At 41.4% G+C, this 26,397-nt stretch overlaps 1 protein-coding gene across 1 annotated transcript in view; it reads right to left on the bottom strand.

The window, feature by feature from the left end:
• Nucleotides 1-11,432: 11,432 nt before the first annotated feature.
• PPP1R14C (protein phosphatase 1 regulatory inhibitor subunit 14C) overlaps nucleotides 11,433-26,397 on the bottom strand; it is a 55,831-nt gene continuing 40,866 nt past the window's right edge. The window contains exons 2-4 of the mRNA XM_074168638.1: nucleotides 24,391-24,474; nucleotides 23,015-23,047; nucleotides 11,433-12,766 (exon numbers count right to left, since the gene is read on the bottom strand). Of these exons, the coding sequence (XP_074024739.1) occupies nucleotides 12,692-12,766; nucleotides 23,015-23,047; nucleotides 24,391-24,474 (192 nt within the window). The 3' untranslated portion in view covers nucleotides 11,433-12,691. The remainder of the gene's footprint in view (nucleotides 12,767-23,014; nucleotides 23,048-24,390; nucleotides 24,475-26,397) is intronic.

Below are 26,397 nucleotides of genomic sequence, written 5' to 3' on the forward strand. Positions count from 1 at the left end.
CTCGGGGAAGGAGGTAGCCCATGTAGTGTTTTACTAGTGCATTTGAATCATCCAGCTCTTTTCAGGCTGCCCACTGGGCTGGAAACCTTGCAGTCAGGCACTCGGGTTTCTTCTTCCCTCCCAGCTGGGTCAGAAAGAGCCCCCTCGAGGCTTTCCACCACCTCCCAGCCAGGCAAAGCCAGCGGGGCTACAAAACCAAGAGTTAATGGCTTCATACACAAAAAACACTTTAACAATACTCAGGGTCCACCGTTTCTTATTTCATTCAAGTCCATTAGAGCCAGCTCACACAGCAGCTCATCTATTGCACTTGTCAGCAGACATTGTTTGAAGCTGACCTTCACTCAGGCCACAGCATCCCGAGATCCAATAACAACTCTGGCTTCCCTGGAGCCTCACCCCGAGCTTAGAAATGCACCATTTGGCTTGAGGATTTCAAGCTCTGATTGCTGACAGTGAACATTGCATGCCTGAGCCCTTCTCTTTATCCTTAGCTAGTTACCACCGACTGCCTTTGCTTGGTTCATTGATTTATTCCCATCCTCAGCCCGCTGCAGATGACCTTGCTCTGCTCCACACGCTGGGAAGGCCACGCTCTGCAGCAGAGAATCACGGATGCCCTGAACTGAGACACGCAAACACACCGAAACGCCTCTCCCCGCTGCAAACAGCAGAAAGTGCTGCATACACATTGGGGACAGAGGCGGAAAAAGCAGTCAGTGTTAAACGAACACATAATGTTACCTACTGCATTTTAAAGAGAGTTGTCGGGGTAACAGAAAGTGGTTTGGGAGGTTGTTGGTTTGTTTTTTTTAAATTTAACCCATTATTTTTATAATACTGCCTGCTATACAAATCAGACGTTAACATCATGCTGTCAGAAAAAGGCAGTTTATGTACCCATAAAGCCTGTTTTTTTTAATACTGTTTTTTATTTATTGCTACAGCACCAAGCAGTCACAGGCACTGCCTAAATAGGTGTACACTAGGCATTCATCTGTCAATATCCAGAAGATTTTCAAGAATCACCAGTGAGTTTAGATGCCTCAAATCCACAGTGCTCCAGGTGAGAAACATTGTGAAGAGTATCTATTTTTTATGTAAAGATCCTTTCAAAATGCCTCATGTTGGAACACTGAGAAACCAAGGCCCTTCAAATCAGCAGTTAAGTATGAATGTCTCAGGCACTGGCCTTAACAAGCTTGCAGTAGAATAAGTGGTGTGTGTTACTAGTAAGAAAAGCCTCAGTTAGGCTGGGCGAGCTCCAAGCTGGACTATTTAGACTACAGGAACTTCGTATTCACCCATAGAGTACTCCTCTGTGGCATAAAAAGTGGCGTATCTCTAATGTTCTGGAGGGATGAAGATTATTTCCCCTTTAATAATAATAATAAATACCTTAATCCTATTTAAACCTTTGAAGTAAACCCAAACAACAACAACAACAGGCCCTCAGCAAGATTCACACGTTTTACATCTGCCATAGCTCCTCACAGGCCCCCTTACACTCCACAGTTCACAGTTATTTCAATTTTTTCAAAGATATTTTAAGATACTACATTATGGCTCCTGCCAGTGAGGAACTGAGAGGTGATGGAGGAGAGAAAGAGATAGAGAAACATGAGCAAGGCTCCTCAGCATTCATCTAGGTGTTCACAAAAACACAGCAAATAATAAAAACAGCAAAATGCATTAATCCTCAGAAATTAAAGAGGTCAATGTGCTGCTTCTGCCTCTGATGTGTTCAGCCTAGACAAGGCCTTTGCTGCCAAGAGGCAGGTCCAGCTGGTAGGGAAAAATGTTAGAAAGCCACTGAATCAGCCAAGAGACTCCCTGCAGATTTGCTTCATTTTTCCAAGTCACTGCCAGCTTCCTGTAGTCTCCTCCTGGATGTTTTAGACATGTCAGCTGCTAAAAGGACCGATTCTGCTCTTTTAGGACACTAGAAATAAAGGAATAAGGAAGGAAAAATACTGATATACCATTAGGTACTAGCACCATCTTGTTTAGGAAACTGCCATCCTGAGAAGCTCTGCTGTCAGAGCTGTGAGCAGCACAGGAATTGAGATGAAGACTTTTCCTTTCCTTCTTCAGAGGGAATCACCACAATCTGCTTTGACAATGTGACCCAATATTAGATGCAGGAGAGTTCCCGTTTGTTTTCCTACAGGCAACAGACTGTCTAGTACACAAAGCTTTCGGTACGTTGGCTGTTAAGAGCTCCGTGCAGAGGAGAGGAAGTGCTGCTCCTTGCTTTTTGACATTGCCGGTGACGTGCCCCTCTGAGACGTGTACAAAGAGGGAGCACTACCCACGTCTGGGCTTTCACCTGCAGGACTTGCTGACACCACTTTAGGCAGCCTCTGCGTCAGCACATGATGATCTGTGTGCTTTACCCGAGTCCCAACAGGAAGAAAGTAGGCAGGTTGTGCTCACCGGAGCCCTTCTCTTTCCCTAAGCAGTGATGGATAGTACACTGCCATGATCCAAGCAGGGACAGTGCAAAAAGCAGGGATTAACAGCCAGTTTCTGTTGTGTCACTGGGTTAATGCAAAGTGCTGTATAAACCCTCTTGTGGAAAACATTTCTCCAAGATCTGCAAAGCAGAAGGCAGTCAGACAACAGAACGGCAGACAGTAAGAGGTATTTAGGTCAGAACAGGATGGATGGGACAGAAGCCTCAGGCTGTGACAAGCTGAGTGGGCACCAGAACAATAGATAAAGTAGAGAACTCAATTCTATTTAATTAATGCCAACAAATAGGGGAAAACAATATTTTGTGGTACTTATTTTGAATGTAAGAGTTCACTCATTTGCTATCCCTAAGTAAGTGACTTAAGTCTTCTGTGCAGTCTCACAGAAATGAGTTACAACCACTTACCCCAGCTCAGCTCCAAGTTGCCTGAAATGACGAAGAGGTGGGACAACCCACCCTTCCACACAGTCCTGTTCCTTCTCTGGGAACCTTTCCAATTCCCCGTGTTACCCTGAGGCAGGGGGTCCCATGAGCTGCTGAATAAGATACTATTTCTTTTCAATAACTCCCAGTGGCAGTCACGTGCTTGTTTTGTAGTGATCCATGTAAAGATGTAAAGATGATCCATCTCCAAAGCTCTGCACACAAACCAACTGCTGGTTATCTGTCTTTTCCCTCAGCAGTGTCCCAGACCGCATGGGAAAGATGTGTGGGTAACCGAACCACACCTGAACCACACCTAATTCTGTCATTTACAGAAAAAGGACATCATGAAAACGTCACTTTAGTTTGCTCCCTCTAGCCTACAAACATGGGGCACAAAAAGCTGTGGGTCCATCTCCCAAATGCCATTACACAGCTCTGAAACCTCCTGCCAAATTTTGAGCATTAGCTACCATTTATTAGAGTTGTTTGCTCTCAGTAAGTAACCCTTTTAACATGGAGAAGAACTCAAAGACTTCCATGATTTGCAGACAGCCCAGCACTTGACAGCCTTTTCCTACCCACAAAGGGTAAAATCTGGAAGAATAATTGGTTGGGGTGTTAGCGAGGCTCCACTGCAACACACTTTCAATCCAAACGCATATTAAAACCCAGCTTGCTTCTCTCTGTGCTTAACTATGCATAGAAAAAGAAAAAAAAAAAAAAAAAAGAGCTGTTTGTTTCTAGCACCCACCCAAGAACTGTTTTTTCTACCAGGTCCCTATGGACTGCAGCAAAGCACAGAAGTGATATATGAAACCCCCCATCACTAACCCAATTTAAAGGAAGGTTGCTTTCTAGTTAATTAAATGAGTAGCCTACATTTAACCCAACTGATACCAGCACACTTCAATTTTATCAAGCTTGTCTGCCTCCTGGGTTTCTGTGCTCAAGCAGACCTGAGGTCCTACCAGCACAGGAGGGAGCTCCACAGGCTACGCGGGATGCAACAAGAAGGGCACCGTCATGGAATAGGAGCATGGTCAGCTCCACCTTCATGTTTTTGTCTCAAGCCCAGCATCCTTCCTAGGATTTCTGCTCCTGAAATTGCTGTAGACAGGAAAGGAAGTTTTAGACCTCCATCAACAGAGTGAACAACTTAGAAGTGGCCCCCGAGAAAGCATCTCAAGAAACAATCAAACAATCCAATATGCATCATAAAAGACTCAGGACTCCGTAGTCTCGGAGTGCCTTCATTACTTACCTCATGATTTTTGAGTATTTGAGATTCGCAAGGTTCAGACAGGGAGGAAACTTTGAAAGAAGTGGCAGGTCAGCATATTCCTGTGCCATCCCTGCTGCTCGATCTGGGTTCCCAGCCCTGGTGCATATTTGACAGCTGCTCCTCAGTTTCTAGTTAACAAGAGTCAGCGCCTGGATGCAAAGGCTCTGAACAGTCCCAATCTTCTTTTTTTTTTTTCTTTTTTTTTTTTTTAAAAAAAAAAAAAGCCAACCTTATACATGAGCCTAATCTGAGTTATTTGAGCCAACTCCCAGATTTTTAAGCACTTTCTTTCAGGTGCTTCCTGCCTAGAAAAATAAACCCTCTCTCCTACGGAAGGTTCTGCTTTTATGAAAAAAGAGAAGATGTGAAACTCAGGATTGGGGCTGGGCATGACAGCCTGACTTTCTTCAGCAAAGAAAACACAGCAATACTGTGGGTTAATCTGATTTATTTGATCTATCTTGAATCCCTGCCTAGTTATCTTTGCTGGTGCTGCAGAGGTGGCATAATTTTGACATACTTGAATTCCTGCTGCAAAAGGGATGAGAGCACTAGAGAGGAATTCTGAGGGAGGAGGAACAGTTGTTAGAGCAGATACCAACTGCAACCATAAATAAAAACTGTAAGAAATACAAGTACTAAATGAATTAGGAAGCAGCTAACAAGATCAGAACTGAAAAAGCCATACTAATTTCAGGAAGTGCTCAGATTTTCACATGTGAGAGGTAACCTGAAGGGGAAAAGTTAAAAAATTATCACTTCACTCAACCCTGGCATTAAGACTTCTAATTTTCGAAGAGTTGACATATATTTTTAAACACATTGTCCTTGTGCCAAGGACAGAAAATCCAGCCTCGGAGTGATTAAGTGCTGAGCTGAATGTACAGCTTCATAGATGAAGAAATAATCAATACAATATGCTAAGTGGCAGCTCTTGACCAAGGCACACTAGAGGACAAAAGAAAGAGAAGACACCTGAGGTAGACTATTAAAATTCCAAGGATTTACCATTATAAAACATGCACTACTGTGGTACATTGTTGATATGGAAACAGAAATACCTTTGAGACAAGTATAAAGAGGAGCCTCTTGCAAACAAGCTATAGCTTACGTAGCCTTTTTCCAATATGGGATCATTTTGTGCTTGTTTTAAGCCTAAACCAGCACCAGAAAAACTCCCCAAAGAAATGTGTTAAAGTATTTCTGATGACTGTGAAAGTTATATTAAAAGGACAGCTGGAGTTTAGGAGGCATGAGTTAAATGGGTCCAGATAAAAGAACATTAAACAGCTTCATTCTCTCTCAAAAACAGACGTTGTCAGTTGGTAATAGCATATGTGCAGCTATACTTATTTGAAAGACTTGCTTTTTAGGTACATATATCAGAGGAACAGAGTTATTTTTATATTTGGGTTGGCAACAAGCTCCTGTCCTTCCCAAACGAAAAACATGCTTTTTCCTAATTTCAAGGCTGAAAAGCTGCAGTTATTACTTTACTGGCAGTGGCAGCAGAGACTACGCACATCACAGCCACTGCAAAATGGAAAAGGGTGACCCTACCAGCGCTCTGCCTGACACACTGGCTTATTAGCAGCCAAAACGCTGGATTCAGGGTTGAGCAAGTCAGCTGGCACGTGATTACACGAGCGTGCTAATATCTGCATTACCCCTGAAGAACCAGTACTCACCTCTCCACAGGGCCACTGCCTGGACCCACAGCAAAGCCCAGTGGAGCCTGAAAATCAATCTCTGCAAGCGCTGATCTCAGGAGACACAGATGGGTTTGGGTGGTTGGTTGGTTTTTTTCCGCAAAGGACACAAAGAAGATCTCCATTTGGCAAGTTGTGTGTCTGCCACCAGTTACTCCTTGTTTTGTTACTTGCACTACACCCTCAGGTTTCTAGACAAGAACATTTCTGCAGCCCTGCAAACGCTACTGGAGTGTCTTCCAGATATTTGGGGAAAATACTTAAAGGCCACATTTTTCTTTTCTTTCCCCCCCTAGTACGTAAGATAAATTGTTTGATTACCTCCAGGAACTTTGCTCCCTCCTTATAGTATGTGGCTGAGTTGCATTCACACACTGATGAAGACTTACATGGGAAAGTGAAGAAATAAGGCAAAAAGTGAATAAGCTCCAGCAGTACGAGGCCATAATTCAGAAGACACTAAATTTACAGCATCCTTTCTAGTCTTTTGGACTGATTTGGTATTGGCAGGAGAGCTTCTGTGGCAGAAATAGCACCAGATGACACATTCCCATTTCCACCGAGTAATAAAAGGTCCTTAAGAGAAATAATCAAGCTGTTAAATGGAAGGAATGGGGAAAATTAATGCAGACTACAGACAAATGCACCATGAGAGTACTGCAGGCAATGGATGCTAAAACTGATTTAGTAACTACTGCTTTGGTAGGCTTGAAATCAAGACTGGAGAGACACAAGGAACTGCATGTAGATCGTTAGTTGCAAGAACAAGGTACAAAACTGCCCAAGGGCCCACTTAAGCACAGGTTGAGTCTGACTCCGGTTTTGGTATGGTGTGGTAGTCACCCATTACATTGTGTGATCCATTACATTTCTACAGGCATTAGGCAGTGCACTGTCCCCCTCTGCCCGCCGTGCTGTCCAGGTACACTGTTAAGTAACCCACAAGCAGCATCCAGAAGCTTCTCTGTTGTGGCAACTCTACGTACACACCTGAAGCCTACCTATCTAGCCTACCACAGTGGTAGGTCACCAAGCCAATTCTAGAGCCCTTGTCTCAAGCACCATCATGGCACACTGACTGTAGTCTTGACATGGCTCTGGCTGGGTACTGGTCGCTGGACAAGCCCGAGGCACCCGTAGCAGAGGCTGCATGGATAGGAAGGCAGGCCCGGAGCCAAAGTCAGGTTCAGACAGAGTCGTGGGGAGACGTGCCCACAGGGTCAGCACAGCAGCCACTGTCACAAATTGGCTTCTCTTACTGGGAAACGGCAGATATTGATGGGAGTTTCACCACAGTATCCCTGTTGGGATCCCCTCTTTGCTATAGATCAGTATATTAAATAAGGGTTTTTCCAGCCTGTTTTTACCTCGGGTCAAGCAATATGAAGGGAAATACCAATCCTGGATAAATACAATCCTGTCACAGACCTGCTTGCTCCAGGTCTTCATATATCTGGTAAGTACTGACCACTCCAAGTCGCACATGCCCCAGTATGACTATGGGCTACGTGAGGGTGCACAGACCCATCCACAAAGCCAGACACTGATGTAGGATCCTCCTTTAGGAGTCAGGAAAGTTTCTTGTCCTCTTGTCCCCCTCTGCCCCCTAGACGGGGTAGTCAGACAAACAAAACCTGTTAACTGCACCTCCAAAAGAAGTTTCAGTCTTAGACACATTTTTAAAACATCTCATGTCAATTATTGCTGGAAAACAGAAAAGTCCAAGTAGTGTAAGCTGATACCTCAGAATTTGATCATTAGTTCTACTGAAAAAATAAAGCAAATAAAATCCTATCAGCACTAGGTAAGATTATTATAAATAGCTATTTCAAAACTTCAGGAACACTCTGTATTTACTCTGATGGCAAGAATAATTTTCCAACACTAAATACTTCCTAGGCACATTTTCTCTTCTTCACTTCAATTTCTCTCTAGGTTTCAATAGCAACTTTAATTACATTCACACTTACTATTTGCTTACTGACAGAAAAAAAAGTAGTAGCATGGAAGTCAAATAAAAAGCAGTAGAGTTGTATGTAATTTATGTAGCTGGTACTGGTAACCTGATTTGACCACTACGTAAGCATGCAGTGACATGTCCACAATACATATATATAGAAATCAGTTTCTTTGTTTTCTCTGCTTTACAAAATTCTTAAAAAAAAAATAAATTGAAGCAGGTATCTAGACTTTTAAGGCCTTTGATTATCTGACTGAACTGAATAACTTATCTAATGGAACTTATCTGAAAAGCATCCAATTTCAACTTGGGGATACTAATAGACGGTGATCTCACCTATTCCCTCAGTAGCGGGCTCAAAGGGCTCCTCACCTTCACCATCGAGGTGCTCTATCTTCTTCCACACTTCAAGTTTCTTTCCTTTATCTTCCAGACATTCTTTCTCCTCATGGTTTTCTCCAATACATGAAAACTCTTACATTTCTCATTTTCTTACCACACAGAAATATATGCAGCAAAGCAAGACTCTTCTCAGTTTTCTTAATAGCTAAATATGTAACAGGTAATTTTCTTAGTGATTTTTCCCCTAGACTTCCCAGCACTTGATTTCTTTTCTGCCTCCCTCCCTAAATATTAACAACCTTCAAAAAGCAATGCATGCAGTTATTCAGTACCTACTTAATATCTGTACGTGATGTTGGCAATGATAAGCCTTATGTAGCCAAGAAGCAATTAATCCTTTTGTTACAGCACTTTGCCAAGTGTTTAAGTTCAACTGGGTCTGTTTGTTCGGAATGAGACCTGTATCTTCTAGTTTCCAAGCAACAAGCTCTCTGTTGATGTGGCCCACTTGATTATTTTTTTTTTTTTTTTACCCTGGAGGTGCATGTTTACATTAAGGCTGTCTTAAATCAGCAAAACCATCATAGAAATAGATTGCTGAGTAATTCCAGTTTCACATACACTATTATACCTACCGGGGTGAAGCGCTAAAGACTCTTACCAAGACTCAGCGTCAAAGAGTTTGAAGTGCACAAAAGGAGCACGTATTTTGTTCTTGCTTTTCCCAGTCATGTTCTCTGAGAACAAGAAAAGCTTCCTTCCCACGTTTTCCCCACAAGTTCCCTGCATGAATGGCAACTTTAGGAGTAAAACCCACCATAGGAATAACAAGGGAAAGGGGTAAAAACAGGGCTGGCAGAAGAATGTTCTGTGCCACAGGAATACACAATCTTGTCGCTGCAGCCCCACGAAGTGCACTAAATATGATTACAAGCACTTTCCTCCTCTTTCTAAGCCAACTGGAAGAGCAACCACAGGAGACATCACACTGTCAGCTCCTGCTGTAAAACATGCAAAGGCTAATTATGCCATGAAGCAGACCCCAGAAACACACGCTCTTGCAGACAATCTTTGTACACCGGAGAGGCACTTCAATACCAAAAACCTCAGCTTCACTACATACTTGAAGAGGGAAGTTCAGTTCCTTTCATTGGCCACTTAAAAAGCCCAGAGGAAGCTCTCATTGCAGCCAGAGCTGGCCCTTCTCGTGCAAGCTGTCCAGCCAAGGCAGCGAAGAGCCTGGGCTCTAAGATCTAATTTCAAGTTGTTTGAGTAACAGTGTGCTATTGATATGCCCCTCGAATATTGCCCAGAGCCAAGAACACCCACACAGTATAAAAGACATAAAGCACAATGAAATCTTAAGTGAATGGGTCGATTTTACCCTCACTTACACCAAGGCCAAGAGTATCTCCATTAAGTAAAAAGTAGCAAGAATGAGACCCTGTGAGTCTCCAGTAAAAATCAGGCCAGCTCCAAACAAAAGCTATTTAGAGTTTGGGTTTGCTCACTGACACCTGTAAGATAGAAAAACACGTAGAGCTAGAGGAGAGGAAGCCCTTCACAGAAGCAACTATCCCGTCCACGTAAGACAAAAGAAAAAAATAGTAAGGACTGTCCCAGTCTTCATTGTTTGTAAGCATATCACCAAACCAATTGGTTTTAAAAGGGGCAGGCTGCTATTTTCCACAGCTACTTCAGTGCAAGATGAACATGACAAAAGATGCAAATATGTGATGCACGCAGCTGGGTGGGTATTTTTTAGCCAAGTAACACGAGGGGAAAAAAATATTTTTTGGAGCAGCATTTTGCTGCAGGAGGTGAGAGAACTGGTACAGTTGCCAATACTTGACATTTCTGATTTTGCACACCATTATTATATAGGAAGAAAAAAAATTATATTTGAAATCATAAGTGAAGTAAAAACGCATCTGTAGATGTGGAAGTTACTAGAACCTTTAATGTTCAGACTTGGGGTTATTTCTAAATACCACCTGCTGAATGCAGGCAGCTGTAACCACCTCAGCAGTTGAAAAGGTGTATTGCATGCTCTCAGTTGTTTCAGCCCACGTGTTAAACGCCTATGAATAAATTTATGAAGTCAGGGAACAGTACCTATGAGCAGACAGCATTTCAGACACCAGCTCAAAACTCTAAACATTGCTAACATGTCTCAAATCAAAAGGGTTTTTTTACATTTTGGATGGATAAACTTGGTGCTCACAAAAGGCTACCAATGCTTTTACAAACCAATAGGGTTTTTAAGGCTTGTGAAAGTACCTGCCCAGTCAAACATCACAAGTTTGCTAGTAACTAAGTCTTCTTTACTAACAGCACTCATTTCTGCCAACAGAGTTGAGTGAAAAAAAAAAAAATCTAACAAAAGGCCCCTTACCTCAGGAGTTAAGGAAGCTTTTCCTGTAACTCTCTCTCCTTCAAAGGGTGATGCTACTACAAACTTGGTCATTTAGACATAGCTACATGAGTTCCTCTACAAGGAACACAGACCAAGGAGAAGAATCTCCTTGTGGCAAGGCAGGTCATTCACATCGGGCCTCTTTCAGAACCAAAGACATCCCACAGATAATGCTCACAACGATAGTGGGGCATCCCAACACAAAACCAAATGAAATCACAAGCTCCCCACAATTTCCCGGGAGCACAGATTTCACTTCACAATTTTAAAAAAAATTGCTGGAAGACACCTTAGGAAACCAGAGGTGAACTGCAACTTCAGTAAGGTACAATATTTACATTTAAGATGCTGCGGCAAACAAATCAAGTCTTTCCTTAGGGCTGCTGGAATTTCTTGAGGAGAATTCAGAGAGGTGCAGAAGGGAAGCATGGCAGAGGGCCTCCTGCTGAAAGACCCCCTCTTCTGCCACAGCTTCAGTAGAGAACTGAGAGTTGCCCAGTGTAAGCCCTCCCCTACTCTCACCTCTAGTGGAAGGAAAAAAGGAAGTAGCAGCATTTACCTGAAGATTTTCCAGGCTTTTTTTGTTCATTTTTAAATCCCCCACAGCACAGGGAAGGCAGAAAGGCCTCATCTGTAAAACACTTGCAAAAGCAAGGCTTTTGAGTGCACCAGGCTACAGGAGTTTGGATGAGTGATACCGGGCACATTAAAAGCCAATTAGGATCTGTACAGCTGGGTTCTCTTGTACTTACCACCTCACCGGCTTCTCTTTTTGAAGAGCAAGTCCGTTTACCAACCTACTCAGCAACAGTAGTCTTGTAAAGTGTACATGTAACAAGTCACAAGTTGTTCCATTTATTTGAGTAAATATCTGGTAAATAAACTCATCGGTAAACATTACAAAATTAAATACATTAAAAAAGCTTGCCAGTATACATAAAATTCACAAACATGTACTTCTTTTGAAAAATAAAATATGTTCAGAGCACCCTTGATATAAAATGCCTGACTAGTGTCACCTACCAGCATATGGTAGCTTATTGAACATTTCAGTTAGGACATTTTCTAGGAGGGAGCAGGGATCTCTCTTCTGTTCTTGCTTTTACAAGTAAGAGAGCCCAAGTTAAGAAGTCTCCCCACGTCTCAGGGCAGAGCCATAAACAAAGGCTATAATATTCTTTGCCTACCTTAACAGGAGAGGAATCTGCATTCGATTAAGACCACATCACTAAATGCAAGACAGTGCTTGTAATTCATTTAGGAAGCAATGCATTTCCTCCACTGTGAAACAGCTTTTAAATGGTGGCGGACATTTCTCTAGATATCACTTCAGGCCTTTATTCGGTATAGGTTAGCACAGTTCCAAGACACCATGAGGTGGAGAGGAAATGATCTGGCAAAGCATCAAAGTCAGTCAAATAACTTTAGGTCTACAAATTAAGCCCTTAAAATTCCCAATTCTCATATGCTGCAGTCTAAGCGAGGAGATATGATGAAATTCTTCATTGGGCTGCTTTAAGGGTATTTAGAAAAATGGCAGCACTCATTTTAGTAATCTAAATTGGTACCTTCTGGTAGCAAATTTGCAATAACCACCATTTAAATAATTTACTGTAACAAACTTTTCCTTCCATCCATGTGAAACAGTATTCACAACCCACTTTATAATTTATGTACAGACAAGCACAAGAAACTTGACATCCATGAGTTAAATGTACAACCAACTTAAAAAACGTTATCCAACTAGTTGCAAGGAGAAGTCTCCTAGCTCTGTAAATTTACAAGATCTTCTGGTTCAGCATGTAGGCTTGCTGCCCCTCATCACTAACTCTTGGATTCTTCACTTGCTTCGGTAATCCTCAAGTGAAAGTTGAGCAGCATCCAAATTGTTGATATTCTCGATAAAAAAAATTGACACTTAAAAAAGAACCCTTAAAACACACAAAAGAAATTCCTTGAGTCAAAACTGAATGAAATCAAAAAAGTTGTGGAGAAAGACAACTATTTTAATAGAGGTCTTGTATTCAAAGTCCCATTTCCCTTGTCATGTCTTTTACAGAGTGCTACTACTTCAAGTTATTTATATACTCTTCTTTTGAGGGGGACTGAGTTTCCTCATTCCTCTTATCCGAGTTAGCAGCTCTTTGATAAATTCCTAGGAAAAAAAGATTACAAAATATGAGTAATTTTTATGATCCCATAATACCATGATTTTGAGTTTAAAAAAAATTCAAAGCAAACTATACATTTTTATTTAAGCTTTTACTGCTAAGCTGGAATTTCTCTGGCCTGATCTCCAGGAAACTCATATACATGCTCTCATCGCACAGTGGAGGTGTGAACAACTAGCTTTTCCTCTGCATGAGCATTCAGGCTCAGTTGCTAGCTGTATTTCAAGCTTTTACTACACGGGGCCTTCTACCAACTGCTGAATCAAGCAAAATCTATGGCTGGATACAATGCAAATAGTCAAAGCAGACCTTCACAGTTTAAGCCTGCACAGAAATCAGCACTCCTGCCAGAAGAGGTGTTTCTTTCACCATTCTCTGTGCCGGCACTAGCTTTTTGGTTGGCTGCATGCTCAGCTGGAACAGAAAGCTGATCCAGCTAAAAACTCAGCTGTTTTTTCCCTTGCCCTGCTACTTTCCAAACTGGCTTGGCTCTCCAACCAGGCTCACCACTCAGCCCCACACCTACATTCATGCCAGTCTGAGGCAAGGCAGGAAACAAGGAGCCAGTGGTAGCACCACTGGCTTGTACTGGGTGAAACTGGTGTGGAGCTCAGTGTATTACACTATTCTCAGGGGGAGGAAAAAATAAAATATATACATTCGTGGACCAAGTCTTTATTCACATTGATATTTTCCCCAGCTTCAGCACATTGTCTCTTTTTAAATCGTGGGAGAACAGAAGCTGGCAGAGTCGCAGCATTATCTGAAATCCTTTTGGTATACAATTTCTTACAATAACTGCAGATGCATCAAAAGCTAAATCACCCCCTTATCGTCACATTGGGAGAATAATGTTTGCCCACGCTACTATGTATACACCTAAAAAAAGGTTCTTATCATGCAATCATTTAGCTATAAACATGGAATGCAATTATGGATTTAGTCAGTCAGGTTGATGTGAAAGGACAAAAAGCGTGACTTCCTAGCTGAATGCTTGAGGCTAAAAATTCCAGTCAACAAGGTCACCACTTAAATGACAATACAGTACCTTTCCAAAAAAGTCACACTGAAACTTATATTATCCAGGTGCTACACTGTGCATAAGGAAAGTCTCTGTAAATGTGTATTTTAACTTGGGAAACACGTCGGATTTTTCTGGTGGGACCACAATCCTGGCAGGTATCACCCCAACAGAGCAGTTTCCTTTCCTGACAGTTTATGCACATCTATACTGTACTGCATGTACCATTGCACCACGGTTACTGCTGCACCAACACTAGCTGTGGCTTCAGCTAACAGCAGCAAAGGCAGAGCAGCGCACACATCAGCATGGGTTGCAAACACTCACCGAGAACCTTTTATGTCCTGGCCTCCACTACTGAACTAACTAGATCAAGGCCAGCACAGGAACCCGTCTGTGCATACCAATATCGTACTCCCCATCTGGACAGACTGATAACCTAAAGAGATGGTCAGAAAAGTAGATTTGTTAAGACCTCAAATACTCCCCCTCCATCCTCTAGAAGCTGTCTTTTTCCTTGCAGGCACAAGGCACTGCAACAATATCTACTCTAAACCTGTCAGAGAACAGTACTTATCCATTCAAAGGTCAGAAAAAGGAGGGAGGCAGGTTTACTCTGAAAATTCACAGCTTTCAGTGCACTATGCATTGGTTCTGTGTTATCCTTTCATCATTGTAAAGACCATGCAAAACTAATACGGCATGGTGCTACTTGAAACATAAATGCACTTTAGGATTTTTCACTATCAAACTTAAATGAAGCCCTGCAGTGAAATCATCATAGAAGTAAACTCTCTAAAGTGATCTTAAAAGACTTTTACTTGGGATTAATGCTATTAGTATTGCCTTTCAACAGCTCTTTCCATAAAGAGCTGTATTCCCATGCCAAAACATCAGATTAAGACAGCTTTGGGAAGGAACAGACTGAAGTTCAGTTCTTGCCTTTGGAAGACTTTATTAGTCATCTGTCAAAGCCACAAATACTCTACACCACCTTCACTCACCACCAAGGCAGCAACTAAACACTGAAACTGGAAACTGTCCAATTGCTCCACAGAAGTTGGAAGTAAGAGCCCTCCAGGAAGGGGCATTTGCAGAGTGGACAGGGACATCCCTGGTACTCTGACTGTACCCATTTGGGATATCCCTGTTTGAAAGGAACCTCTGCCATTTCTCTTGCTCATTTTCTCCCACAACTCAGAGGAGTTTGGAACAAGTTTCCCTTGGCTATGAAACACAGACAGGGGTCAGCTGCCTTTCATCACAGCAGGGAGGGGAGCTCCTCCCCTTATACTCTCAAGCAGTACCACAAGCACCTTCTTTAGCAAAACAAGACATTTGCTTGAAGTTTTCAAGAAAGTTCCGCACTGCCTAGAAACTTCTTAGTACCGCCAAAATGTAGGGGCAGCCCCCCTAAGCAGATCTGAAGTAATTGAGGCTGTTCTTAAGGAAGAGAAAGGGAGAAGAGAAAGGGAGTAGTATTCACTTGATGTACATATAATAATTGAAAATGCTTAACCCCTCAGGAACTATTTTTCTTGAAATAACGGTCTGCAGTACCAAACAGTAAAACCCAATGAGCATTTTATACATGGCAGACATTTTACATAAATGCAGCAGGGCTGTTGTGCACACCCCATGGGTGTGCAAACCACAGCATTGGTTCAGTACATTTCAGATTTAAGTATCATTTCGCATCTGACACTTGGATGGAGCCAGCTGTGCTTGTGCCTTTCTTGTTTTGCAGCTCTCCATCAAAGAAAGGCAGCATTCTAGCAAAGACACACATTTTTTCCCCCTTGGAGGCAGGAAAGGAGACTTCACAGCATTTCAATAAGCCTTCACTTTATAACTAACCAACTCAGCTTTATGACAGTAATACCCATTTGTTTTCTCTAAACATCACTCAAAAATTGCAGTTTTATTCCTTGTGGACATTTGAGTCGAGGCTTGACAGAAGGCTTAATATCCACATCTATCTCAACCTCATATGTACACATTTTACACAGAGCATTTTACTGAAATCCCCTCTAGGAGATATGCTGAAGTTTAGCACCACGCATTTGAAAGCTGATCATGTACCAATCTATGTTAAAAGTAGTTCTATAACACAGGTTGGATTATCTACTTATATAATACTTATTTAATTCACAGAGCTGGAAAACGTTTAACAGTAATTCAGCTAAAGATTCAAGGATTTATGAATTATTCCTTGGTGGGCTACAGCCAGAAATACACAGGACAGATCTACTTTTAGAAGAAAAATCTTGTACCAGCACTTTGGGTCTTGGTAAACGGAGAGGAAAAAAAAAAAAAAAGGCAAAATAGTACACAAACTCAGTTTAAATTCTTTTAGATTTTCTGCAAGGAGACCACCTTTAAATACAGTTTTGTTACAAGTACTGAGAGTCCTGTTAATTTATAATACAAAGTCATTGTTTCTAGAATACGTCTTTCTAATTCTAAAGGCAAATTTAAATGAGAGACAGAGACTAAATCCACAGTTCATTTCAACTCATCTGCAGTCAGCCTTAGGCATTTGTCTTCTCCCTTCTCTAACGCTTTCCCTTGAATCAAAGGCATTCACTTCAGCAAAAGCATTCATCTAATGCAGAATAGAAAAATAAAGACTGTAAACAAAGGTGAAATGATAATTCAGGAACAGGGAGGAAATCGCTTTACCTCTCTGCTTTGGAGGTGTGATTGGTTGTTTTAATGAGGTCATTTGACAGACAATGAATTCCTGGCTTCCTATTGAAGTCTTCCAATTAATTCTGGAGACTAATTAGACTCTCTCTCCAGATTTCCCTTCCACAAACAGTACACATGTAGTAAGACTAGTTCTTAAACCAAGATTTAGAGTTTCTAGTCCTCCTGCTTCACTAGAGCATGAAACGAATCCTAAACCAGCTTTCCTTCACAGCAGCCAAATAAAAAAAAAAAAAAAACAAAAAAGGAAAAAAAACCCAAGATTTCCTTGAGTGTCTGCCCAAGGGTATTTGGTTGGATGTAAGCAGTAAAGTCAGGCTGGAGAGCTATACCCACAGCTACTTGGGGAAGAAACTAAACAATAGCTCAAAAATGCTATCTGAATGGGAAGGAAAAAAAATAAGGAAAAAGAAGAGTGACAAAGAGGGACCTCTACTGCTAAACACCTTCCCTTCCACACAGGCTCAAACCTGAAGCTGGTTGTACAAGAAGAAGGGAACTGACGAGGCTTTGGGAGAATGGGGCCAGAAGCTGCCTTCTATTAGCAAGAACTGGTGCAGCATCTCCGTAGTATCACTGAACAATCCCGTCATCAGCCTCTCCAGTGAGGCCACGGCACCACCAGTGCCCAGAGGAGGACAAGAGACAGCAATTTAGCTTCTCAGTGAGCCCTGTACAAGACATTGACTACATACCACAAAGCTTTGCTATGATCAAGACATGCAGTCCAGTTGTTCTCCAATTCGGCAGCATGTAAACAAGCACAGCTTATTCTTGTCAAATCACCATTTGTTCCTCCATTCTTACAGTATTGCTATTGGTATTTGTGAGTTGTATTCATGAGTACTTGCAGAAATGAAAACATGCAAGCTTCACTCCCTCCAACACTGTAGCACAATATAGGGCAGATCTCAGCAGGCATAGAAACAGTTTTAGTTCACTGAATTCAGAGTGGTCAAATGGATGAATGAGAAAACATGTTTTTCTAGAAATGCCTCTGACTGCATTGCTTTTAAATATGCATGTTTCTTAACTTTTTTTCCTCTACAAAATGTCCTATTTGATTTCAAGTAACGTGGACACATCATACAATTACTGTGGCTTAATAATTTACCACCCATCAGCTGAGCTGCAGTAAATGTCTATGAGCTCCCAGGCTCGCCCAGATGTAAGGCAGTACACTGCACTGAGGCTTTAGGACACATCTTTAGTTACTATTGCTTCAAATGGGTATCCTATGTATTGCTGCGTTGCAATTATATTTAAAAAAACATAGTAACATTACTTTGAAATAGTTCATAACACAATAGAAAAAAAAAAATCCTTCAAAAGTGTGTAAGTTCCATTGCAGAAGGGCTGAGCTTTCTCTTCATGCCTGCATACTAAACACACACATTATCTGAAGACATACCCAAAATAGTTTTTAGTTTTAAAAACCACAGTGCCTGGACCACTCTAAAAAGCTGCATCACAAGCCTGTCATTTGCTCCAACAAGAAATTAAACTTGGGGAAAAATACAGTTGAGCAGATACATCTCTACTGTACACAAAATTAAGTGTTAAGAGCTGCTGAAATAGTCCAGCTAAGTATCCAGTGACTTAAATATCTGCCCAAATTCTCCAGAGAATATGCACAAAAATTTAAAGTAGTTTGTTTGGAAATTATATTGAAAATTGTTGTTATTAAAAGTTCCCAGCAAAACAACTTTCTTATAAAATGTAACTTCATCTCCTTTTTCTCCCATTTTGCACTGAGTGAAGAATTATACTAACAAGATGGTCTGCATAGATTTAGTCCTGCATGAGAGACATCTCAAGACCATTTGCCTGAAGCTCTGCGTATTTCTACAAGAAAAGGAAGAAGCAAAGAAACCCCAAATCTAATTTATCCGGTTTTCTCCAAAGATTAGTTATCTGCAGGCATTGTGTAGCTCAAACGCATCTTTCAGAGTCAGTAAACATAAAAGTTGCCCTCTCATTGGATTACTCTCCCATAGTAGTTTAAGAGTCTCCTTGTCATTTCTCCTGTCATCACTTTGGCAGTCCCACCAGCGGAAGCTAATTCCCAACAGCCACAAATACTTCAGATTTTCTCCCAAGGCCGGTCTAAATGGGTGGTCTTGCTGCTACCAATAGCAGAGATACAGTAACACAGACTTAGCCAGACTCCTTCAGAGTATATGTCTTGACAAAACCTCATTGATTTCATGCCCACAGCAGTCTTTCTATTCTAAATAGGAGTCTATTATCAAGCATCAAAACCCTATCACCAAGATTACAGATTGTATTTTAAGGTTCTTTGTTACATTCACTGCTAACACGAGACTCAAAATTCCCTGTGACCTACATTAAGAGTCTCCATCACAAAGACAGAACCAAGGTCTGAGTGGGATTTTCCACAGGTGACACATGGCACTTAGTAAAGCACTGGCTGCTCTGGCACATGCGTGATTCAGGAGAGGAGGAAGATGCTGCTCCCTGCTCCTTTTCAAGCACAAAAGTTCAGATCCAAGGTTTGCCTACGGGACTGATTTTGCAGACAGCACACCCTTTTAGTTTGTGCAGTCCTAAACATGAATTGCTGTTCTCTCACATCAAGCCTTGTCTCATGTCAAGACTCCATGATATGTACTGTTTTTGAACTAGGTATGATAGTAACAGGAAAAGGGAATCAGAGAAAGTGTAAACTGTCTTAAGAATACTTCTAGCACTGTTTAATTTTGCGTGGTGGGAAGACCATCATCATGTGTCAAAGCACTGTCTACATTTGAGATCCCAAAGCCTATTATGGCTTGAGCCAGGCAGCTACTCAGCTTCTCTTCAACAAGTCCAACTTAGCTACATGGAGCAAGGAGACTGTGGCTCAAGTAAAAGGATGTAAGCTATAAATACAAATCACATATTGTAGTGATTAACACAAATAAAAATGTATACTTTACAGTCTGCTAGCTACCAACTGTATCTCTTAGCCACTGTTTGTTTTGTTTGTTTTTTTTTTTTTAATTTTCGCATTTGTAGAAACAGCCAAGTTAGCAAATTGTGCCCAGAAATTATTTTTAGTTTCCGACACTTTACAAAACTAACTTTTAATGACTGAATGACACATCAGTCACGTTGCATATGAATCTTGATTAGCAAATCAACATTTTATTTTAAGGATCATTAATGTAAACTTAAATAGCACCCAAAAATCATACTGACTGTGTGCACTTTCCTGATTAACCTTTAGCTGTCTTGTTTGGGTAAACTACATGACTCTTTACAACAAGATTTCCATATTAAGCAGACTTCCATACAAATTATGAAGACAGCTGTAACTGCTACCTTAGAAAAGCTTTTAAAATTTTAGAGCACATTAGCTGCATTTCCCTTAGAAGAAAAGTTTCACAGAGTTCCTCATAGGTTACTGACAGCTATTATCTTTAGCCAGTTTATTAAAGAGGCTAAGAATTCCTTCCATCCTTCAAGTGACCTGGACAACTCTGCTTCTTCTGATAAAAAGTCAATCCAGAATACATGCCAAAGAAAAAAATTAATCAGTCTTTCCTTAACCTTTAGTCTAAATGGGAGACACTAGGCAAAACTGACTTAAGGCATAAATTGGGGTTTTTTTGCTTGTTTTTAAACAGAAGGGATAAGAGCTTCAAGTTATTAAGCTTTCTGCCTGTACTATTTTTCCTTATGTTCTCAACAGTGGAGACATCACGTTACATAACTTTTTTCCCCAGTTCAGGATTACTGCCTTTTGCAAACTGTATATCTTTTGATGCTAAAATCCCTAGTGCACTTGATTTGATTTGCACTTGACGGTATTTGATTGGTCAGGAGAAATTCCATCAGCTCACATCCATTCTCCACAAATCTTCTAGAAATCCTTTCAAAAACCAATTACCTCAATAGTTGTGAATGGTCTGCAAATGTGAAAGGATTGCAGATTTTCTAGACAAGGCATGGATCCTCATATAGCAAGCTTAAACCAACTTAAAGACTCTTCTTAGTCCACAAGTGACAGGTTACAACTCACTGTTTTTACGTGGCCTAAGTTAACAGTCATGCAGTATTACTGGGCTTATCATGCTACATACGAAGAAAAGCTGCTCTTGTGGAAACAGTCCTGGGAAGTGACTCCCATTTTGGCAACTATCCTCACAGAAGAGTGGATTAAGTACTCCTCTCAATTTAGCTATCTCAAAAGATTGTCAAGGAAGACCGATATTCTTCCAGGTAAAGGTGCTGCCTCCATTCCATCAGCAGAGGACTAAAGAGACAGGTCACAAGTTCAGTATTAAAATTTAACCTTGATCCAACTGCCTTGAGGGCAGTCAAGCACACTCGTCTAGGACATTGTTTCCTGCAAACTGCCATACCAACTTTACCAGTACGGCACTGGTATTTCCTGCAGTTCTATGACCAAGGTTTCCAGTGGAAAATTCACCAACATCTGTCACATATCCTTATCAGAGCTCTGAAATTTGTCCTTGCATTAAGCGTTAAGCTTCAGAGCTAAGAAAAAGAATTCATATTACATGTTCAATGAAGGAGGAAGAAGGGTAATTATTTGATTCTCTGCCTTCTTCATCCACCTTCAGATAACACAGAAATAAGAGGTCAGCACACTGACACAAACTTTTGGCAACCTGTCCTACCCACTCATGACCCCCCACTTTCTCTCACTAGCCTGTGACAAGAGCCATGTCAGGCTCCAGATGCCATAGCAGTCTTCACACCTATCTTACAAAGAACAGCTAAGGTTCCAACAGCACTTGCTGAGAAAAGGCTGGAGGAGGCTGACAGGGATCATCATAGAAAGGACATGGACCTGTCGGAACAAATCCAGAGGAGGGCCACGAAGATGATCAGAGGGATGGAGCACCTTTCCTATGAAGACAGGCTGAGAGAGCTGGGGTTGTTCAGCCTGGAGAAGAGAAGGCTCCAAGGAAACCTTATAGCAGCCTTCCAACACCTGAAGGGGGCCTACAGGAGAGCCGGAGAGGGACTCTTTGTCAAGAGATGTAGTGACAGGACAAGGGGTAATGCTTTTAAATTGGAAGAGGGGAGATTTAGATTAGATACCAGAAAAATTCTTTACTGTGGGGGTGATGAGGCACTGGAACAGGTTGCCCAGGGAAGTTGTGGATGCCCCATCCCTGGAAGTGTTCAAGGCCAGGCTGGATGGGGCTTTGAGCAACCTGCTGTAGTGGGAGGTGTCCTTGCCCACGGCAGGGGGGTTGGAACTTGATGATCTTTAAGGTCCCTTCCAACCCAAACCATTCTATAATTCTATGATCTGTCGTGTAGTGTTACTACAGTGAGACATCTAAAGACTTGATTTTTTTGCCTGGCATCTCCATAATGGGAGATGTGTATTCTGTGCTGAAAAGAAGCCAAAGTACAACACAGACCAAGCTATACAGGTATGACCATGCAAGTCTTTCTGAGTTAATTCCCTGCACTGTCAAAAAGTTAGCACCAGCAATTGTAACAGCTCTTCTGGAGCATTTTCCCAATCTACCATAGGAATCAATAAAAATGGCAAAGCCCTGAAAAAAGTATCATCTGATGGACAGGGAAGTGTCTATTTAACCATATCAGTGGTTTTCCTGACCATCTGACTACCCTTAAACCCCAGTAGTTTCAGTGGCTACAGCTGCAGGCATTACAGAGGAACCAAGCTATATGCAGCCTTGTTTCAAAAACCAAATGCCTGGCTTCTAGTCACCCACAGCTGAAAGGTCCCTGACTGAGGGAATCCCATAAGCCACCCACTCTACTAAATACTGCGCAGCAGCCACTGGTGGGAAAGCACTCACTCTATAAATTGAACCAAGAAACTGACTCAAAACCTAGATGACTTTTTTTTTTTTACAATGAGTTTTAGTTTTTGTTACAATATTTACTCTTCCTAGTAAGCACATATTACTATATGAGAAATAGGCTATATTGGCACATGAATGGAAATTCAAGTTGAAAGTTGAGTACTCTTAACTAAATCCTGCTAGTTCAGACTATCCCACGATTGCATTCAAGTCCATTCACAAAACCAATTAGCTGAGCTGCATATCTACATAACAGTTCCCAGAATAAACAACTTTACTCTCTGCAACAAAATTAAGTGGCTTCACATCGAAAAGCACACAGTCCATCTCTCAAGTTGAAATTTCATGCAAATATAGAAGGGTTTTAACAATCTGATGAGAATTACATTTAGTTCTCTTGTAAAATGACAGCTTTAAGCATCAGTAAAGTCAATAAGGACATTACAGAAAACAATATTGATACTTCAGCTGGAACGATTAGCAGTTACTCCACACAGCCCAATCCTGTTCCTACTGTAGTCAAGTGACAGGCCCAAACCCTCCCAGGATGTAAAGCCCCAAGCCCATCAGCTACTCATTAACATTCCTATATATACTTTATCATAAGTATAAAAAAAAACGTTACTTTAGCTTCAACATAGCTACATTTTCAACACATGAGTAGTATTTAAGAAAAGTCTTTTTACCTCTGTTGGTTTGTAGCAATCTACAAGAGTTTCCTAGAAGCAAAATATGAAAGTGTCAGTTCCAATACAGAATAACAGTGAACATAAAAAAGTCTAAGTGTGAAATCTGGGCAAGGGATTGGGGAAAGAAAAGGAGCAAGAACCAGGAATCTTTGGATGAAGATGCTACTGAAAACCAAGTGTTACAGCAAGTCACCTTTGCTCCCTAGGTGGATCAGAATGATTTGCAACAGGACAGAAATGATGGCTTCTTCTGCCAGGTTGGCAGTTACAAAATCTCTCTCTCCAAGAAGAACCTAAGAACATTTCTCCCAGCAACACACATATGACAGGTAACTTTCTGTGAGGGCACCACAGGCTTTGTTATGCAGAAATACAGACATCAGCTAGGTCAGATATTCCCAGCAGGATGGCTGCAGCAGCCACTGTAGGCATAAGCAGGAAAGCTATTTATGAATGCTGAGTGAGCAGCCTGGGGCTGTGCCCTGTGTCTCTGTGGCTGGGCAGTGGGCACTGAGAACAGGGTGCCAGTAGGCACTGCAAATCAGGCGTGGTGCATTTAAGCACCACCTTAGTCAATTCCCAGAAGTGAGCTGAGGGCAAAGGACTGCTCTGGGACAGGTTTGCTTCCTTTAGTGCATCTGAAAAGATTATAAACATAGACCCTTATATTGGTTTTATATCTTGATTTAGAAATATGTATCTGTATTAAGACAATGATGTTTCTTTCCTTCTCGCCCTCATTCTTCCATTCATTAGCTTTTACCTCAAGAAGGATTCAGAGAATTAGAGAGCTGCTTTGGACTGTATAATTTCAGCAGACAGCTGTTGCTGATCATCTCCTCCTTCTGTCAAACTTTTAGACAACTTACTCCAAGATAACTCGATGGGTTCCAATGTCTAGCTAGCATAGGCAGAGAAACAATTTCCAGTATCTTAAGGACAAGGGAGGATTTCTGGTTTGTATAATGCATGCACATATAGTTTCTGTGATTCACTGTAGCAGAAATATCTGGTCATCATAACTGAATCTCAGCCACATAATTTTTCTATGTGACTTACTTATTTTTCTATTTTCTGTTCTTATATACCTGTAAAAAGTAGAATGAATCTTATCTGTCTCAGCATATCTCCCTATATTACTGGCTTCTTTGAGCTTTTATTTACTCCTGTTGTCACCTACCTTCCAGAATTTTTTTATCCTAAAGGATTTTGATTACCTCTGTACAGTCCCATAGATTATGCTAAACTCAGACTTTAGATCCTCCCTCTCAGTTCTAATTCTACGCTTATAGTGGATTCAGTGAAACACAAGATATGGACCCAGATGCATTAATTCAGCCACATTCCAATTTAAAATTAGAAAATAATATTACCTGTAATTTGAGAGCTCTCTCCTCTTCATTGGCTGCATCAAGGAGGTCATCAATGTCAATTTCTACATCTGGCATCTCTTCTTCCTGAAAAGCAAAAATTCCCACTTAGTCCATAGATATATCCTTTAACTAACCTCAAAAGAAACCTAGTGATAGCACACACAACCCCAGACAAGAAGGAAATCAGTAAGGGATGGTGGCTTGATTCCTTGCTCCCAGGCTAGCAGAAGGCCAAGTTCCATCCATGCAAGAGGTGACAGCTCTTAAGCAACTTCTCCCCTCCCAGTCAGGAGTTGTGTTACTAACCCATGACCAGCAGCACGAGTCATGCTCTTCTCACAGTACTGGGCAAGAGGATGAAGAGGTCAGAGAAGAGGAAGAGGAAGTAGATAAAAGCTGCAGCAAGCCACAAGATTGCTTTGAAAATATTCTTGATTGGACTGCTTATTGTGTTACACTATGGAAGATCTCCATTGCTTGAAGCTGGCTTAGAAGGATGACATACATGCCCTACCAGAAGAGCTCAAATTTCCAGTGCTCGCAGTGAAGCATGAAGTCTAAGGCATAGAGTATTTTAGAGAAATTTGTTTTTAAACCTCCTCCACCCATACACTTCTCCCTTTGCATCACCAACACATCAGACACATTGTTCCCTGAGTCAGAGCAGCAGTCCACACATTTTGAAGGACCCTTTAGCTCTGGAATTCCAATGAGAATTCATTGTCCACAGATATCATAGACTCATAGAATTGTTAGAGTTGGAAGGGACCTTAAAGATCATCTAGTGCCAACCCCCCTGCCATGGGGGGGTTTATCATCATTTATTGCATTTACAATTATGCAAAAAAATACTGACCATTTCTTGCATTTTCTTATCATAAAAGACACTTCAAAATGGTAAAGCAGCACCTCACTGCTGCAAACACCCTGGTCTCAGCCTCTCCCCAACGCCAAGTCCCATCCTCACAGTGGCCTCAGTGTGACAGACACATGACCCCTGCTCCATCCACACCAACACATGGGAACTGCGAGTCTCTCCTCTCCCACAAGGTCATCAGTCAGCCCACTGGTGCTGCACCACCTTGGCACCTCCTGAATGAAAGCAGGGACCTGAAAGTCTCCAAAGGGGAGGGTGGACTTGAGATTCAGGCTGAAGCAACAAGACCACTATCCCCAGCAGCAGCTGTCATCTTGTACCCCAACACTTTTCAAGATCCTTTAAAGAAGCATTTTGACAAAAAAATGCAGTGGTTCCAGTGATTTGCAAAAGTTTCAACAATTGTGAAATAATTTAACTGCTCCAATAGCAACTGCCACAGGGAACAGCAAAATTACCCTTCTACTGGATAAAAGAAGGGTCCAAACATTAGCAAGGAAGATAACGAATTAGCTCAAGTAAATCTAATAAAAGTTAAGTACCTAAGTGCCAAACAACTACCTATTATCAGAAGACCCAGCTAAAATGTCAACTGTTCAACATGTATTTGGGTGTAAGGAAGACAGAAGTAGGATGATTAAGTCCCCCATTCCCCACCTCTGAAGGAAAGCGTGCAGGAACACGCTAGTGTAGCCATGCAGGCTGTTAGACCCCAATGAATAAAAATACACAATTAGTCCAATTAGCAGGTTCACTCTTTCAGCATGCATTTTAGACAGGAAGTGTGGGCAATTTGTTAAGATGAATCATAAAAATACTAGTTACTGTAACACAATCTGGCAAGAAGGGAGTTTCTAACCTAATGCTATAGACTCATTAGCAATTTAAACAACAGGGGAAGAGGAGAGAAAACAGTCTTCCACAGACTATAACAATATCCAGTAAAAGCCAGCAGAATTGGAAAGGATAAGGATTAATCCATAACACGATACACTTAGCAGCTTACTATCGCAACTCTACACTAATTCACATATCACACCAAGAACCAGAAACTCCCCGGATAGACAGTAAACCTCCTGAACATTTGATCTAAGCAGCTCACTATAAATACTGTCAAGATAGGGTGCCTA

Source organism: Numenius arquata, chromosome 2 (genome assembly GCF_964106895.1).
Source record: "Numenius arquata chromosome 2, bNumArq3.hap1.1, whole genome shotgun sequence".
Classification (NCBI taxonomy): Eukaryota; Metazoa; Chordata; class Aves; order Charadriiformes; family Scolopacidae; genus Numenius; species Numenius arquata.